Source organism: Buteo buteo, chromosome 3, assembly GCF_964188355.1.
Source record: "Buteo buteo chromosome 3, bButBut1.hap1.1, whole genome shotgun sequence".
In the NCBI taxonomy this organism is placed as follows: Eukaryota; Metazoa; Chordata; class Aves; order Accipitriformes; family Accipitridae; genus Buteo; species Buteo buteo.
The window spans coordinates 47,427,452-47,440,144 of NC_134173.1; the positions used below are offsets into that span (position 1 = coordinate 47,427,452).

The 12,693-nt window shown below is 42.4% G+C and overlaps 1 protein-coding gene across 1 annotated transcript; it reads right to left on the reverse strand.

Annotated features, from left to right (window-relative positions):
* Window positions 1-602: 602 nt before the first annotated feature.
* Window positions 603-12,283, reverse strand: ZFAND1 (zinc finger AN1-type containing 1). The gene is made up of 8 exons (XM_075023499.1): window positions 12,125-12,283; window positions 11,548-11,590; window positions 9,546-9,585; window positions 9,058-9,185; window positions 8,880-8,971; window positions 7,941-8,065; window positions 1,556-1,711; window positions 603-1,417 (listed from the first exon to the last, which is right to left on the reverse strand). The coding sequence occupies exons 1-8, from the start codon at window positions 12,177-12,179 to the stop codon at window positions 1,247-1,249; spliced, it is 810 nt and encodes a 269-aa protein (XP_074879600.1). The 5' UTR covers window positions 12,180-12,283; the 3' UTR covers window positions 603-1,246.
* Between the last annotated feature and the right edge of the window lie 410 nt (window positions 12,284-12,693).

Below are 12,693 nucleotides of genomic sequence, written 5' to 3' on the forward strand. Positions count from 1 at the left end.
ATTAGTCTTGAAAGGGTTCTACTCTAGCTTAAATAGAGACAGGCTTAAGGCCACTGCAGAATGAGTTTATGTTGTAACAGGCCCATTCAAGAAAGATGATGGAAGACTCCTTGGTTATACATCAAAACTTATGGTTAGGAAAGTGCTGGCCCTAATATTTGTGTGCAACATTATGTAGTTTTGTGTTTCAGTAATTCAAAACAGCTCTGTGATAAAAATAGTCTTGTGGTTCTTCTTGCTATGTTTGCTTTTAATTTACAATCCAGCTCTGAAATCCACCAAAAGAGATCCAAAAACTGGAGCACATCAACTACTGATACTCTGAACAGTCTCTTCAATGAGCACCAAACAATTTTAAGACACTGACAATTAAGAAAGCCATTAATTCTATAGGTTATATGTACACACCCAGAGGTGTAACTTCTTTATGTACAATCACTGTAAGCAACCGCTTTAAAACTTAGTAAGTCCATCTTGCAGGCTGCTGAAGAGGAAACAATAGAGATTTACCTAAGGTCAGAAATGCCAGGATGGAACTGCAAGCTGTTGAATGCTATGCTTCTAGCTGAACTGTATTTTGTCCTTTCTTATCATATTTATTCCTCTTTTACACAAGAATTAGAAAAGGATAATTTCAAGTTCTCTTTTTATCGCCCACCTAATCACACAGTGATGCTGAGATTTACAAACACAAGACAGACATCTGTGTGAATTTACTTTTGCTTCAGAAAGCTTTCATTCTAAATGTCATTATGCTATTATGAAGAGAGAAGAAAATGTGGACCTGGGGCATGGACAGTGCTGGATTCCAAACTCAATGAAATCTGTTCTTGTAGATGTAGAAAAGATGCTGCAATAATGTAATGTGTTTCTTTCCTTCAGAGAACTGATATGCTGCAAGTTTACATTTTCATTATTTATTGATTTTAATACATACTTTTCCCATTATTTACACAAAAATAAATATAAAATTTAGGAAAACATTATTGACATTATACAGCCAAATAAAGCAAGAATTTATTCTAGAAAGTGAGTATCTGTAATATTAGTTATTATAATAACTAATTTTCCTTTCAGGACATAGTTCTTTTGTCAGTCAAGCAATTGAGAAATTGACGGGAACTGCGCCTTTACAACTGAGGACAGATTCTGGGGTACCAGTGATTTTAAAAGAAAACTGGACTTGGTTTGAATACCACACTTCTAAAAAATTCTTTGATTTTATTTATTTGTGATAATTTAGTGATTAACTGAAGTATGACTCTGTGTCTTCTATAAATAGAACATCATTATCAAGATACTCCAAAATTATATTTCCACCATTGTACAATGGATAGTCTTTATCAGATAGCCATGTTTCCAATGTGTGCTCGAATGGCAAAGCTTCTCCAGAGGCAGTATGGCATAATCTCAATTTCTGTAAGACAAGTAGCATGGAAATTAACATCAAGATTTGCCTATCTGAGATGCAAGAATCGGGGTGGGGGAGGGAAAAAAGGGGAAAAAAAAACCCAAATCAAACCCTAACAAGCTGGAAAATGTTTGTTTGATTTACCTGGGATGTTGATTTGTTGTTGTCATTTTTAAGGCTTGCTAAGGAAGATGCAAAATCTACTACTTTGCCAATACTCCACTTACTGCAAAAGAACATGGGCCTGCTTTTCTCTTTGTTCCCCTTTGGTAAAAATACTTGAAAGTAAATTCTTTCTGTCTAGAAAAACAGGAAAAATAAACGAAAAATTATTCACAGAAGAAACACATAATTACAGTCATACACGTCTAACAGTTTTTCAGTAGAAAACTTAAAATTCAACCCAAAAATTACCAACTGAAACTTGTTCTATTCCATCAGGACCAAGGCCCCATTTTACTGCACAATATAAATGAGATCATCAAGTCACATCCCCTCCAGCTGCAGGTATGTATATGATGGATAGTAAGTTCAGAAAGGTGGAGAGAACATCTTTTGCCAGAGTCCCACAGCTAGACTGTTATATATAGACAGACATGAAAAGGTCTCTGCCCTGGGTTTACTAGACAATAATGACTACTCTGGGGAGAAAAAGGTGAGTTTAAATAAGCAGTGCTCGCTTTTGGCAGCAGTATAATGTCTCAAATTGGAATGCAAAGGCAGTTAGAACAATTCACCATACTAGAAATGCCTGCTTCACAAACCAACATTCTGGTCATGGCCAGGTAATCCTTTATCCTGTTTTTCCTCCTTTTATGTACTAAATGCTCTTTCAGTATCTACTAGACTTCTTTAAGAAATTTCAAGGGTAACCTATGAGGGAGAGGTTTTAAATGCGATTGGGACAATCCCTTCTTCAGGTTTATTTCTTCTTGACATTCAACAGAAGACACAGAGTAAGCATGACTGGTATATTCATCAGTTCAGACCGCTCTTACTGAGTCCAAGCCAGACACTCTCAAACAAGACAGTAGTCTTCTTTTTAAAGGATTTAATTATGCCTCCCCCAGAAAAATACGGAACCGCTCTTCCCCAGCTCTGTTCATAAAACTGAATCTGAATTTCAACCTGCGCATTTTCCTTTGAACTTGAGTGCTCTCCACACACACACACACAAAATCTTTTAACATCCAGGAACATTACAAAGGGGCTGGGGAAGCAGGACCTGAATCTTGCTAAAATGTAAATGACCACAACTTGTAAAACAGCCAACACAGTGGCCACCCTATTATGGACACATGCTAACCTCACTCAAGTGCTGCCAGTGCCCCAGTACCTTCCTACAGTTGCTCCTCCAGTTCCAAGGATGATGAGACAGTCTCCTGCAGTTCACTGGAACTTAATTCACAAAACAGCTCATTCTACTGTTGCATCCCTAACTATGGGATATGCCTCCTGGAATTTCTGTGCCATATCCAAGAAAATACCAGTCAGTCAGGGACACAATAACTAACACTATTTTACAGCATGGCCCTCCTGTTTTGAGCTGGTCAGTCTCAAGAGGGGCAACCATACCAGGTCTGACATCAAAAGAAGCAATCACCTGCAGAAAGCTAATCTCAACAAAGAGGTCAGAGAAAAGGTATTTCTCAGATAGTCTGATTTTCCTGATCATAGAATAAGAAAGGTCAGGAAGGACCTCTGGTGTCATGTGGTCCAAAACCATGCTCAAAGCAGGGGGAGCATTAAAGCTGGACCTAACTATAAAGGTAGATCTGGTTGCTCCAAGTCAGATACAATCAAGTTTTGAACATCCCAAAGATGCAGATTCCACAAATTTTCAGAGCAGCTTGTTCCAAAGTCTAACCACGCTCACTGTGATTTTTCTTCCTATTATCTAATTGGAATTTCACATGTTGCAACTTGTGCACATTGCACCCTGTCCTTTTGCTGTGCAACCCCAAGAAAAATGTGTCAATCTTCTGTATATAGTGATGAGAGAACTAATGTGTCTAAAAGGCATTCCAGAAACTTTCTCTTCAAAAAAATCTGTCATCAAACTGGAACAAACTGGGCAGAAGAAGGCTAGAAGGACCCTAGGAAGCAATTTAAATAGAGAAGTGCTGAAGGTTAACAAGCTTAATTTATCAGTGTTAGAATTATCGCTGTTCTAGATGATTAAACAATTAATATCCAAATGAGAAAATGAATAGTAAGAGAAATTAGCATACAGTAATTTGTGCTACACTTTTTAGAGCTTACTGGCTTTGGAATTAGGAAGCAAATTTTAAAATTTTCTTATATATATATAAAGGGTGGATTTTTTAAATTATGTTCCACAATATTTGAAATTAATCATTTTCCCTCCACCACATATTTATTAAAGTGGTACTATCTGCGAAGAATGCTACAAGCAGGTCTTTGTATTATGAATTCTGCCTAAGCAGAGTTACCTAATTTCTAAGTGTAAAGTATAAAAAAGTATAAAAGAAGAAATTCATAAGAGTACTCAATAATGGAATAGCTGTAGTTGTTTTAAAAACAATAATTAAATGTACTCTACTAAGGTAAGGCTTAACAATAAGACTATCACACAATGTTTTCAGTATTACAAAATCAATATAACAGGCCTAAACTTTGGGTGTTCCAACATAATAATGTGCTGAAAAGTAATTTAAATGCAGTTCTTTTAAGAGAATGCGTAAGTACAGATCTAAAGTGCAACCCTAGATGAAAGAATCAAGGTGTTTCTAAACCCAACATAATCCTGATATGTGGAAATGACTTGAACACCAGGTTTGACTGGCCACAGTAGTGAAAAACAATAAAGAATCTGTGAAATGCTTCGAGAATCAAAGATATTAAAGGCTGAAAGAAACATAAAGCAACTGTCAAAACCCTTTTGCAACCCAAAGGCAGGAACAACAGATCTCAGGCCCTTCATACCTCATCCAGAAATGTAATAAATGTCTATTAAACCCAAGTAGCAGAAATAAGAATGGAGCTTTGTGGGACACAAAGCTCAGTTTCATATGAAACAGGTTCAATCTGACGGGTACAGAGTTGTGCAAGCTGTGTCCTGTCTGTGTCAGAAGTCTCTCAGAACCCCAGCAGGAAAACCCATCCCTTTGAGATGGGTTTGCCATGTGTGATCGGTACTCCCTGCTCCTGACCCCTGCTAATAAGGTTAGCATAATTAATGCCATTTTATAAGGCAAACGGACATTCTCTACGACTGAGCTGGTCACAAAGAAAGCTGCCTTTTCCCCCCACTCCTGATGGCCCTGAAGGTCTTGCACACCAGGCAGACTTCTTCTCCCCCTCCCTATTGGCCTCAAGGTCCTGGGGCGCCAGGCTGACTACTCCCCTCCTTACCGGCCTTGAAGGTCCCAGGCACCTGGCCAACCTGGTGGTGATGACCCCATCACAGAACAGGGAAGCCTAGCAGCACACAGAGCACTGTCCATAAAATCAAGAAGTTATAAGCCCTAAGTGGGACTTGGACCAGAACTGCCGCTGGACTGCAAAACCCGTGATCCCCTGCTGGCCAGGGACACCTTCACTGTCTGCTTCTTCCAAGGACTGAGTGACTCATATTCTTTTACATGTTTCGAGCCTAGATGATGACTGTGATATTGACAGTGCAAGCCAAGTGTTAAGATTTGACCCAATCTGCAGAGGGTCCAGGTGATTAGGAACCATAAGCTAATCTGTGCTCTAAAATCCTGTGCTACGCTACCTACAAAATTGTGCTACACCGATTCTGATTATAAAAATCCTGTACTACTCTGATCATAAAATTCTATGCTATGCTGATCATCGAAGTCTGTGAAAATAATAAAGATTTATTGGTAACTACAACTTAGTGCCGTCATCATTCTGCCAAGGATCCCCAAAACAACCTGTCTGTCCCTGTAGTGTCGGGTGACAGAATAAATTGGTGTAGTCGGCAGAATCCTTGGGTCAGAGTGATGATGACTGATTTCCCTGATAAATGGGACTCCTGGAGAAAGGGGTTTACAGAAAATAGATGGCAAGATCCCAAGTGGGACAAGAAGTGGCTAGAGGCAATAAGCCATATCCAAAAGCCGTATGGAATGAGTTTAATAAATGGAAGGATATGTGTAAAGTGAAGAAGGACAGATAGAAGGAAGGAATGTGCTGGTTATTAGCCGCAGTATGGAAAATTAGGAATGAACAAGTTTAACCCAATTAAAGGCTGATCACAAGTCTGGAAAAAAGAATGTATCTTGAAAAACAATTAGTGCCACAAGTTATAGAAAAAGCAAGAAAACATACTGAAAACCTGTTAAAAGGTAGCAGTATAGACCCCATAAAGATCTGTGTAGCTATGTATGATAGTGCCTGGGATGGAGACATTTGGGACAGCCCAGATGAATCTGATGAGGAAGTAATTGATTCTGTACCAATACAACCCTTGACTAAAGAAGAAATCACTACTCATGACCCACAGGGGAACAATCCACAGAGATGGGATACTACTAATGTTCGAGATTTTAATGTGGATTATTTGTGAAAAATTCAGGCAACGTACCAAAAATGACCTGGGCAGTCAATAGTTAAATGGTTGTGCCCCTCTGGCATGATAAAGCAGCAAGAGTAACTCTGTTTGCAGGACAGGCAAGAGACTTAGATTTAGGTCCTGGAATTTTTCTCACCCTCTGAGGGAATGTCGCTTGAACCTTATGGACCTTAGCTATTCAGTGGGCAAGAGGAGTCCATTATCAAGATCAGAGCAAGGAACCTGCAATTCCTTGGCAGGCTCCAGATGAATTGCAGGAAGCATAATTACAGCGGCTATTATCACCTTATTACATTGAGCCAAAGCCCCGGGTGATGAACCTAGTCCTTGGGACATTGATTTGAGGTGTGATGGTAAAGGAGCTGTGGGGTCATGGAAATTAATCTTTAAGCAAATATGCCAGTGTTTATTTACAGAAATCCCTTCTTCACCAGTGCTCTGCAAATGCAAGAGCTAAATCCTAACCCTCCCATATAAAGGGAGCAGCGCCAGGTCCTAACTCCCTCAGTCCCACCTGGAGGTCAAACAAGTGCCCCTCACTGCCATCAGGCCAATTTAAATAAAGAATATAATACCATCAGGAGACTTCTTAATCAAACTGGAAGTGCGCGATCTGAGTGAACCAAGTTGTGGCATGCCTGCATAAATCAGGGGTACACTGGTGACTTGCTCCATGGTTTGCCTACCAAAAAACTACAATTGCTAGCAAAGGAAGCTATCCACATCTCTACCTCACCCCCTTCCATAAAAAGAAACCCTTTTAAACCACAAAAATGTCCTGACTTATCTCCTATCAGAGAGCAGTATTAGGGAACTAGACAAGGGGCTCGGACTGGTGGAGGTACAAATGGCCCTACCCTCTGCCACTTGAAGACCAAGTGTCACCCCTTGAGCCATAGTAAACTATTCATGATTAAAGCAGAATGATGTCCTGGAGCCATCCCTCTGAAACATCAGAAAATATTAGTAACCCGAGTAAGGGAAGCAGTGGTTCCTTATTGAATTTTTAAGGTAAAACTGGAACTTCCCTTTTGCCTTACCTTGCAGCTCAAAATAGCAAATGCAACTAGGAAACTTATTTGGCACGGATATTCTGTGAGCTGGATACAGGGCAACACTAACTGGGCTATAGAATCAACTGATGAAGAAACAATGCCAGGACTCCAGCCAGGAGGTCACCTTTGGCTAGGAAATAAGTCCCCTGGTCCACTTGGCAAATTGATTATGTTGGACCTCTCCCTCAAACACCCGAGGGGTGGCATTACATCCTTACTGGAGCTGAAATAATATCAGGCTTATGGAAAGTTTTTGCTTGCCAGTAAGATGATGGTCTTACCACTGTGGCAGGATTTAATCAATGGTTTGCTGACGCTCCCATGCCCTCTGCTGTGCAGTCTGACAATGGCACTCATTTAAAAAAAAAATTCCAGGAATGGTGTTGCCTGGGTGTTTCACCTGTCCTACAGACCCCAAAGTAATGGCACAGTCAAGAAGTGGAATGACCTACTGAAATGAGCTCTAGGCCAAAGTTTATATACAGGAAAATGGGGTAAAGCCCCACCTAAGGCTGTTAGACTCTTAAATAACTGGCAGACACCCACTAGATGCCCGCTGGAACAAGAAAACTGTTTCTAAATGGGGACTCCCTCTAACTTTCACTGAGGCTTAGTGCCGTCATCATTCTGCCAAGGATCCCCAAAAGAACCTGTCTGTCCCCCCAGTGTTGGGTGATAGCTGTATGGCAGGCAAATACATTTCTGCTGTAAAATAAAGGAATTTGACCTGACTGCTCTACAGAGACGCCTTATAAAAGACATGACTCGTGAGACTGGTTTTGGGTACCAGGCTGAAATAGATGTATAAGTGATTGTGGGCTTGAAGAATTAAATCCAAACCCAAACTGACGGAACTAGATGAAGAACAAGAAATTTAGAAAACTTCCCATTTCCTTTGAGAAGTCAATTATTGAAAACAAACATGACTGACCTGAGGCAAGGACTTGTCCCCACAAGCGTGCATTTTCAGTTTCATTAATGCCACTTTTGCTGCTGTCTCACTGTTTTTTGCTCCTTTGCGTTTTTTGCTTTTTGCTTCCTCATTTTTTTTAGAATCTGAGAACAATATTATTACTGTTAGTGTGATGATTCAGACTGTCTCCTGAACGTACCTTGGAATTAGCCTACTGGGCCTCATTATATCTCCAGGGTTCCCATCCCTTTCATGTCCCTCTCATGTCCTCCCAAGGCCATATCAGGTACTCCTATTCAAGAATATTTGGAATTGTTACAGTTCTAGCAGAACTCCTTTACACTGAAAAGGAGATGAACACTATCATGAGGTTAACATAGGTTGCAAAAGCCAAAGAGATAAAAATTCCTAAGTTTCCACACCTGAGGCCATCACAGCATTCATATGGCAACAGTTTCAGGTCCTCCTTTCTACGCATAACCCCACTGTCCAGTTAGGCAGTGCTGTTCATTCTCCTTCCTGTCCGACAGCTTGTTTAAAAGCTGCAAAACATTACGTTGTAGACTCACGTTTTTTTGCCATCTTGGTTGCATAGGTATAATCCCAGCAGATTGGCATGCGCACCCAATACAATACAGTTGCATTATTTGCACATGAATTAATAAGGAAATAATAATGGCTAGGTACAATTCATTACATTATAGTACTTGTAGAATGCAAACAAGACAATAATTCTGAAAGAAACCTGAGCCCTATTTAATCTTTAAAAATTTTCTTTATAGACATATGCTACTGTTGTCTTGTCTCAGTCTAGATGAACATTATTACATGCTGACATGTGAGTTTAGGGCTATTTAAACAAGGAACCCCCACTCTTTCTTCTTATTTGGTCAAACCTGAACCCTCAGAAAATAGCCTTCTGAAGAAATTGTAGAATATATTCCCCACTGTACTTGCCTGTAATATGTTTAACTAGCTGCTGGGTGGCAGCCATTCGAGGTTTTGGTGTGTCCAGTTTCTCACATTCATGGTCTGATTGATGCCGGTGTCTGTAAACAACAGTGTAAAAACTTTTATTACCTTTTCCATACACTAATGAATGAGTATTGATGTTTAAACACTCTGTTCCACTCACCTTAGACAAAAATGTTTTTCACAGTAAGGACATAAAACTGGCAAAAGCTCCTTTCTGTTGCAGTCCTTGTATGAGCATGGGTAAGATCTGTGCTGATCTGGTTTCACAGAATTGTTTTTTATATTCACCTAGGCATTAATACAAAATATTTTGTGTAAATAAACAGATATTACAGATACAAGTCACCACCCCAGCTTTCCAGAAGAACTGTGCTAGCTCTCTGTTCTGTGGGCAAAACCAGTCCAGTAATTCTCTCCTACTTTTGTCCTGGTTAAGTTTAGCTCAGAGTTAGGAAAACAACCATCATCCTACTCAAATTCAATTTACTTCTGACAGGCAGAAAACGAATAGATTCATTTTTTTAAGCTTGTCAAATTCTCAGTTAAATAATTCATACTTATATACTACATATATATATCTAATCTGAAAATATACAGTTAGGTTGCATGGAATTTTAATTTTAAGGTAGTCACATATTATTAGATTACCTCAGAACATCCATGAGCATCCCGGCTCCTGTGCTGAAGGCTTTGCGGCAAAAGAAGGAAATATCACACCGTTATCAACATTTCAGGAAAAGAAAACTGCATGTGAAAACATTTAAGTGTTTAAAGAGTGCTCTGACAAGTATTATTATGGGAACTTTTCAATTAAATAATGAATCTTCTCCAAAATTTATTCTAACCTATGCATTTCACGTCGTGAATGGATTGATCATATTCTTCCTGAGTATGTAAAACATTTAGCCCTTGGAACTTACACTCCAAGATAACAAGCCATTTCAAGAGAATAAGAACATTAGCACGCTTGAGAATTCAGGTCAAATGAAATGGAGTTTGTCTGTTTTAATGGATTCTGAATCACCTTCCACAGCAGCAGAAATCCCTTGAAGGCTTCTAACGTGTTAAAGTCAAGTCTGCCCTCAGTTTATCTGATCTTATCTCAGCTGCCCTCTGCTAATATGAAGTGTAAATCAAAGTGCAGGCCCTGATTTGAACTTTGGAAGAAACTTTAAGTTTTTTCCACAAGAAAAATACCACCCGTCCCCCTGCCCCCCAAATCAGTGCAAAACAGGGTCTAGCTAGATGCCTTCCAAAATAATCTACCTGTATTCTAGAGATATTTCCACTGATTTCAAAGCTCCACAACAGCTGCTCGGGAAAAACGTGGCAAGTTCAATGAAACAATTATTTTTTAACTAAATGTATCTGAATTGAGTCACAGAAAGTTTTATACAACATTTAGGTCTACACAAATGCCACACTGCAACCTTATAGGAAAACCAACTTAATGTCCTTTTATGACAAGGTCACCCATCTAGTTGACCTAGGGAAGCCAGTAGATGTGATGGGTTTTGATTTTAGAAAAGCTTTTGATACTGTCTCTCACAGTGTCCTTCTAGACAAAATGTCCAGCACACAGCTAGACAAGTCCATAATACGATGTGTGAGCAATTGGCTGATGGGTTGGGCTCAAAGAGTTATATAGTAAACAGGGTTACATCAGGCTGGTGGCCAATCACCAGTGGGGTTCCCCAGGGCTCCATTTTAGGTCCACTGCTCTTGGTGTTTTTATAAGTGATCTGGACACAGGAATCGAATGTACATTAAGTAAGTTTGCTGACGATTACCAAACTAGGAAGAGCTGTGGACTACCTCAAGGGTAGAGAGGCCTTACAGAGAGATCTGGTAGACTAGAGAGCTGGGCAGTCACTAACTGCATGAAATTTCACAAGAGCAAGTGGAAGATTCTCCACCTGGGACAGGGTAATCCTGGTTATACATACAAACTGGGGGATGAGAGGCTGGAGAGCAGCCCTGCGGAGAGAGGTCTGGGGGTTTGGGTTGATGGAAAGTTGACTATGAGTCAACAGTGTGCCAAAAGGGCCAACCACACCCTAGCACAGCATAGCTGGCCGGTCAAGGGAGGTGATTGTCCCACTCTACTTTGTACTGGTGCAACCCCACTTCGAGTACTGTGTGCAGTTTTGGGTGCCTCAGTGTAAGGACGACATGAAAGTATTACATTGTGTCCCAAGTAGGGCCGACCAAGATGGTGAAAGGCCTGGAGGGCAAGACTTACGAGGAGTGGCTGAGGTCACTCGGTTTGTTCAGCTTGGAAAAGAGAAGGCTGAGAGGTGACCTCATCGCAGTCTACAACTTCCTCAAGGGGGGCAGTGGAGGGGGAAGTGCTGATCTCTCTCTGGTGACCAGAGACAGGACACGAGGAAATGGAATGAAGCTGTGTCAGGGGAAGTTCAGATTGGACATTAGGAAAAGGTTCTCCACTGAGAGTGTGGTCGGTCACTCAAACAGGCTCCCCAAGGAAGCCGTCAGGGCACCAAGCCTGTCAGAGTTCAAGGAGCATCTGGACAGTGCTCTAAGTCATTTGATTTAGTTTTAGGTAGTCGGGCGAGGAGCAGGGAGCTGGACTCGATGATCCTTATGTGTCCCTTCCAACTCGAGATACTCTATGATTCTATGAACTTACCAAAAGACACCTGAACAGCCATCACATACAAAGGGGAGAAAATCTGAAACAGAGATTTGTTTTCAGTTAGACAACATGGTCTTTTTTTTTGTTTCTAGCTTAATTTTTACATGTTTTAACTTTTGCTTACCTATATCATGGGGTAGGATCTTTATAAGGACACTTAGCAGCTGCATCTACACAGTATCTAGAAGTGGCTCTTGTAACACAGTTACATTTAACTCCCCTAGCTAGTATTACTGAAAAGCATATGAGCAGGTAAATTCTACTTATATACATTCCAAAAGTTGGAACGATGCTTTAAATTAAACTTTTTTTCGATATCAACTTTGAGACTAGAACACCTGGCTAGCCATCAAACTTGCCAGTTGTGCTAAAAATTGAATTTGTTGCGAGACCACTCAGAACGCCACGGACGGACGCCTGGCGCAGTCCTCCCCCTCCCCAGGGGGAGGCACCCCCTCACCACCGCCCCGCCCCCGCCCCGCCCCCGGCCCCGCCCCCGCCAGCGGCGGCCCGCGGGAGGCCGGGCCCCGTCTCCGCGACCCTGCCGGCGCCGCGCCGCGCCCTCCCTTACCGAGCTGGCGACAATCCGCCACCCCGCAGTGCTGCCCCAGCTCCAGCTCCGCCATTTTCCGCGCCTGGCAAATGACGGGGCGGAAGGGGGTGGGGTGTGCGGGCAGCGAAGCTGCAGGAACCGGGCGCGCAAGGGCTGTCGGGCCACTGGAGGATACCGCGCGCCGGCTGCGCGGGGCGGGGCGGGTGGCGACAGTCCCCGCCCCGGGGCGTGGCCGGCGGCGCAGCGGGCGGGTCCCGAGGGACAGGGTGGGCGGGGCCCGAGGGACGGGGTGGGCGGGCCGCGAGGACCCCGCCGGCTCGGAGCCGGTGGGTCCCCGTCAGGAGCGTTCGCCCCGCCGGGCTCGGGGCAGCCTGCGCTGAGCGGGCCGCGTCCCGCCTCGGCGGCGCCTCAGGCCTCCGGTCAGCCCAGAGCCGCGGGGCTGGTGCTCTTCAGGCATCAGGCTGCTGTTACCGGGGGAAAGAGCATTTCTTTTGCGTCTTGTTTTTGTCGTTATTTGCGCCAGCCCCCCGGACAGCGGGGCCGGTTCCAAGAGGCAGAGGGAAGGGGAACGCGGCTTTGCGCTCCTC

Bases quoted from the DNA above. Each gene is read 5' to 3' on its own strand.
- ZFAND1 (XM_075023499.1), bottom strand. From the start codon at position 12,179: ATGGCGGAGCTGGAGCTGGGGCAGCACTGCGGGGTGGCGGATTGTCGC. The intron at 8,066-8,879 runs GCAAGTACAGTG...TATTGTTCTCAG, and splicing joins GCTAGTTAAACATATTACAG to ATTCTAAAAAAAATGAGGAA. The intron at 1,712-7,940 runs GTCAGTCATGTT...CTGTTTTTCTAG, and splicing joins GGGACAAGTCCTTGCCTCAG to ACAGAAAGAATTTACTTTCA.